Consider the following 5888-nt stretch of genomic DNA (forward strand, 5'->3'; position numbering starts at 1 on the left):
CATGTGATGTGAGTATCAGTCACATGGAGGCAGGGCTTAAAAGCCTGAATTTTGCCTGAAACTCTCAGACTGAAAAAGTCTCTTGGAGGAGAGACGAAACGTTTCATTAGAGAAGAACCCGTCCAGAGGACCTATACAATTTTTTTTCTTTTTGCTTCATCAGTCAAGCATATTTTTTTCTCCTTGAATTTGCTGTTCAAAGGCAGACTGCTTGAACCTTAATATCCAAGAACTGCAACGAGTCAAACGCATGGACAAAACTTAAAGAGACACAAATAAAATTGATTTAACTCAGAAAGCTGGCTCGTTTGAATTCACTCATGTTTAAAAGGAGGAAGTAAGAACTTAAACAGGAACATTAAAAACAGATTAAATAGGAGCTGAGATGATTTGACACAATAATAACAACTGAGACACACGTTAAATTAATCCTGCTTCATTTGTTTCTATTGTTTGAACATGCTGTTTTTAGTTCATGTAAAATGTTTTTTACATTAAATAAAACATAATAACATATATAAGGTATTATTAGCCCCAAATGGAGACACAGCACATTTGTCATAAAAAAAGCTTGTTCCAAAAAATCAATTGCATGCTTACTTTGCTTTCATGCAAAATGCTGGAAAGCAAATAAAAAAAAGATGCAAACAGCTAAGCTAAGCTCTTGAAAAAAATATAGTGCTGAATACTGAGCTCTCCACTCCAGTGAGCAGAGAGACAACAGCTGTGGGAGTGCAGTCCCATCAATTACTGTCAATGTCCACCAGGACACAGAATAAGGGACAGTCACAGCACACCAAACTGTATCTCAAGAAGACATCTCACAGACATCATGACAAAAATAAAGATTTTTTTTTTACTAAAGCATGAAATAGTCGCAAATAAAAAAAGCATTTGCCATATCCAGTAAAATTTAAATAACATCCCTTAAAAGGATGTGTGAGGCTTTTATTGTGTAGAGTTGTAGTGTATTGTGTTTTACATAAGAGCTGCTCACTGACCTGTTTACCAGTTTGTTCAGACAGAGTATTACTGTACTGTACGGTCCACGTGGTCGCAGCAGTAAACTGAACAGCACCAACCCTGACAGATGGGTCATGGTCGATTACTCTCCCAGTAGATGAGAACAGAACATACTTTCTGTCAGCATCAAATATTAATTCTTAACCAGCCGCAGAGTTTCCCCTTACACAACACAACAGACTGATCCTGAACATGAATTTGAGGTCAAATAACCTCAAACACACTGCAGCAGTCACTAAATCCAGAGTTTCTCAGTGCCCAAATGTGGCCACAAGTCTTTTATTTTTGATAATCCCTGTTTTCAGTTCAGATTTTGTGTTTAAACTGTAATCAGTTTATTATTTCAGGCAGGATGTTGCATCACTGCTGCACAAAATTCATTCATTATTTCTTGTGTTTGGCAACATGATGTCTCAGCGGTTAGCACCGACGCCTCAAAGCAAGAAGGTCCTGGGTTCAATCCCCGGTTCGGACCTGGGGACTTTCTGTGTGGAGTTTGCATGTGCATGTTCCCCTTGTGCTGATGTGGGTTTTCTCCGGGTGCTCCAGCTCCAAAATGATTGTGTTTGTGCAGATTTTTCAGCAATGCTTCTTTGTGTCACCTTATTTTTTAGTCTTTTAGCTATTATACTTTTCCCTTGATACATTTTTAAATTTCACAGTAGTGTTAATGACATCAATTCTGCATTTTATGCAAAACAACTAATTGTTTATGGCAATGACATTAACAGGCCATCACACGTTTGTAATCATAGTTATATTAAATTAAATATGTGAAATAATGAAGCTGTGTATTATTTGTATAATTAAGTATCAAATGCATGGTAATAAGGCTTGCTTTATGTAGTATGCCTTGGATATTATAAAACACAATACAGTATATACACTGCCTGGCCAAAAAAAAAAAAAAAAAACAAGTCACCACCAAAAAAAAAGGTCAAACACTAATATTTCATTAGATCGACTTTAGCTTTGATCACGGCACACATTCACTGTGACATTGTTTGGTTAAACAACGTCCAAGTAAAATTTGTTAAGAGAAAGAGTTGTTATAACCTTAAAGGGACAGAGATATTTGTAAAACCCAAATTCAGAACTAGTTTGAAGGAACGGTGTAGTTTAATTCAAGGAATAAAACTATGGAATAATTTGGGTAGTGGTGTAAAAAATGCACGATCATTATGTACATTTAAGAAAATGATAAAAGTTGGATTGCTAAAGAAATACGAAACAGTATAATGTGTATCTATACAAATTGTTGTTCTAGAGGGATTAGACGTTCTTGTCTTCTGTTTTGTTAATAACAGATTTGTTTGAACTTATTCTAGAAAAAAGGGGCAGACATAAGATTTTTTCCTTCTCTTTGCTGCCTTTCATTTCATTTTATTTGTGGTTTTGATACATACATGTATGTATTTTCTCTCATTTTCCTTTTCCTATTTTTCTCTTTATTGTATATTGTATATAAAATTATTTGTTTTGTTTTAATGAAATGAATAAAGAATTGAAACTGAACTGAAGATTTATTTCTATCAAGTGTTGCGTTAATTTTTCCCTAAATGGTAAATGGACTTATAGAGCGTTTTATTCAAATCCCTCCAGACTCCAAAGCGCTTTACACTTCAGACATTCATCCATTCACACACATTCACACACTGATGATGGCAAACTACTCTGTAGTGTAGACACAGCTGCCCTGGGGCGCACTGAGAGGTGGGGCTGCCATGCACCGGTACCACCGGACCCTCTGACCACCATCAGTAGGCACGGCGAGTGAAGTATCTTGCCCAAGGACACAACGATTGAGACAGCTGGGAGATCAAATCAGCGACCTTCTGGTTACGGGATGACTCCCCTAACCAATCCGCCACACCTGCCCCCAAGATCTTTCACTGATGATGGTAGAGTCTGACCACTGCACAAAGCCTTCAGCACATCCCAAAGGTTCTCAGTGGACTCTGTGGAGCCAATCCATGAGTGAAAAATGATGTCTCATGCTCCCTGAACCACACTTTTACAATTCCAGCCCCACAAATCCTGACATTGTCATCTTGGAATATATCCATGTTATCAGGGAAGAAAAAATCCATTGATGGAATAACCTGTCGTTAGTATATTCAGGGTCAGCTGACCTCATTCTTTGAGCACAGACTCTTGCTGAACCTAGACCTGACCAACTGCAGCAATCCCACATCGTAGACCTAATTTAAATCCAGGTGGCAACTTTTCTATTTGGTCGCAGTGTATATATTTAGTTGGGGGTCCTGATCAGTTTGTGAGTCCCAGACAGAAAAACATTGAAGACCCCTGCCCTGCCAGAGGTCATGTAACTATGACTGCTTTAGTGTTAATAATTGTCTTTATCAAACCAAGATGTTTTCCTAAACCTAACCAAATAGTTTTTAAAACCTAACCCACAGTCCTGAAAACAGTCTGCAGCTTCAAACTCCCACAGCAAACTTTTTATGCTTACATCGACAATATATTTTCTCCTGTTAGACATGTTCGCTTTACATATACATTCTTTGTTAACCTAATAGCATAATTACCCAAGTCATCCTTGGCCAGGCCAAATATAACTTAGGCAATTGTGCTATTTGGCTAACGTTTTGTAGTATTACAAAAAAAAAAAAAACATTCTCCTGCAATTGCAAGTTTTTGCTGAATGAATCATGTTTATGTTTGGAAAACCAGACTCAGAGCTACTTGTTTTTTTTTTTTAATATCTGATCATTCAATTCAATTCAGTTCCCAGAGGGAAATTAGTTTATGTTTGCTTCAACAACTTTCTGTCTTTATGGCACAACGTTTTGAGACAACAAACGTTTTGTTGTTTGCACCAAAATGAGCATGCATCTACAAATGTGCAAACATTTGAGAAAGTACTTTTTGTATTTTAAGTCAAATACACTACTTCATGCATGTATTACTCACGTATTCAATCTAAATTTTAAATCACCTGCAGTTGAATGAAGACAGATCGGTAATGTTTTTGCTCGTGTGTGTTTGCCTGTCTTTTATCTCCTCCCACAGAGGAATTTTTTAATAAACTTGCAGAAAGTAAACATCGGATATGCATTTAGAACTGATAAAATCAGATCAACAAGACTCAAGACGGCCCTGACAGCAAAGTGACCTTATGGAACAAAAAAAAAATCACTTTTAACTCAGTCAGTTTTACAGATTACATCCTGAAGTTTGGTGTGTCACTAAAAGAACTACTCATCATGGTGAACAGAGGTTTGAACAAACATGAACCCAAAGAGCCTAATTGCTCAAAAACAATGTTTGATTTTCTATCTAAAAGGTTCCACTAATCCTAAACATATAGGGGAAACAAACTGAACCCAAATAAAATACAGAAACTACACCATAAGAATTAAAACACAAAAATACACCTAAAACTAGACAAAACCATCTTGTTTCATTTAGCAAAATTCAAGCCGCATATTGATCATTTTTTATCATAGTAACAACTATTACAAGTCGTCATATGTTCAGATCTAAATTAAAACTTTAAAATAGTTTATAAATTTAGTTTGTATCATTTTTAACATCTTGTATAATTTGTTCAATAAAACAACCATGTTGGTAATATGGTTAATATTATGTGTTCACTAAACCCTTAAATTAAAAGCAGAGTGGATTAAATAGTTATGTAATGCAGGATGCACTGATTTCAGAAATGTGAATGAGATTCATTCATAACCCTGTGGGTGGAAGATATTCTGCCTATTTTGGATTTGTTGCTGGGTGTCATGTGGCCTTTACCCAGCAGCAGGTTGACCAAGACCTCTTGTCCTGCCAGGGTGTTGCTCCGTGTGAGACACACGATCGTGCCAATGATCCACGTGATCCCGTGGCCTGTCAGCGCCAGCAGGGCGACCATGGAGCGGCAGCCTCCCCAGGAGGAGGACGTGTAAGCGCACACCCCCATGCGTTTGGACAGGCAGATGTCAATGGCGAGGAGGGCGTTGATGGCGATTCCTTTGAAGGAAGGGTTCAGCTGCATGCAGTCCTCCTCCGGCATCTTGGTGGACTCTCTCCTGTCCTTGCTGCCGTTGTCGGTAGGTTCCTCGGCCTTCTGGCTGCTTTGGTGCTTGGCTTGAGGCGGTCGTCTGGAACCGCCGCGGCTCTCCGGGGGTCCGACTGCGGCCCGCGGGGACTGCTGGTTCAGGGATATGAACTCAGGTCTGCCCAGGACGCTGTTCCTCTCACGCACCCTGGATCTCACCGTGTAAGTCGAGGGCATGTTTGTAGATACGGTACAATAAATGATTGCAAATCTGCACGAGGTAATTCAAGTGCCCATTCAAGTTTATCACAGCAGTGAAATGTCCCAGAATATCCCCCCTGCAACGGTCCTCCCCCTCCTGTGGCCTTAATAGATCTATTTAAAGCCTCCGGTATGTGAGCTCTGCGTGCTGTTTATACCACCAAGGCAGACAGTGGTTTAAATGGCACATCATCAGTCTTGTGAAATCCGACCTACAGCATGAACACAAAAATAACAACATGAGCATTTCTTTACGCCGCAGCATCAGCTAACAGGTGATTCACTGCGTAAACAATGGAGAATAAATAAATAAATTAGGGTAAAAAGAAACACGGGCAAGAAAAAAACCACACAAACACGGAGAGATCGTGGCCTTACCTCAGTCTGTCTTTCTAAAAGATCGTCTCTGTTTCCATCACACCTCTGTGAGAGGTGAAAAAGAGACAAAACATCAGGCAAATGTGAAGATAATAGACGTTTCTGCGCATCCTCCGCTGGATTTGACGTAGTTTACGCACGATCCGTATTCAGCTTCTGCACTACGCCCCGCTGCGGAGTGGCGTTCTCCAAGGTGCTTAAACAGACACAG

General features: G+C 39.2%; 2 protein-coding genes across 3 annotated transcripts in view; one reads left to right on the top strand and one right to left on the bottom strand.

The window, feature by feature from the left end:
- Positions 1-5806, bottom strand: part of LOC106518208 (probable lipid phosphate phosphatase PPAPDC3) — a 9653-nt gene extending 3847 nt beyond the window's left edge. The window contains exons 1-2 of the mRNA XM_014009369.1: positions 5678-5806; positions 4795-5511 (exon numbers count right to left, since the gene is read on the bottom strand). Of these exons, the coding sequence (XP_013864823.1) occupies positions 4795-5275 (481 nt within the window). The 5' untranslated portion in view covers positions 5276-5511; positions 5678-5806. The remainder of the gene's footprint in view (positions 1-4794; positions 5512-5677) is intronic.
- Positions 5008-5888, top strand: part of fam78ab (family with sequence similarity 78 member Ab) — an 11018-nt gene continuing 10137 nt past the window's right edge. Inside the window, exon 1 of one of the 2 annotated variants that reach the window (XM_014009372.1) lies at positions 5008-5090. The gene's annotated coding sequence lies outside the window, so the exon portion shown is untranslated. Of the gene's footprint in view, positions 5091-5174; positions 5261-5888 lie in introns of those variants that run through there. The other variant, XM_014009371.1, reaches the window with a different exon arrangement.

The sequence above is a fragment of the Austrofundulus limnaeus genome, unplaced genomic scaffold, assembly GCF_001266775.1.
Source record: "Austrofundulus limnaeus strain Quisiro unplaced genomic scaffold, Austrofundulus_limnaeus-1.0 Scaffold57, whole genome shotgun sequence".
Classification (NCBI taxonomy): domain Eukaryota; kingdom Metazoa; phylum Chordata; class Actinopteri; order Cyprinodontiformes; family Rivulidae; genus Austrofundulus; species Austrofundulus limnaeus.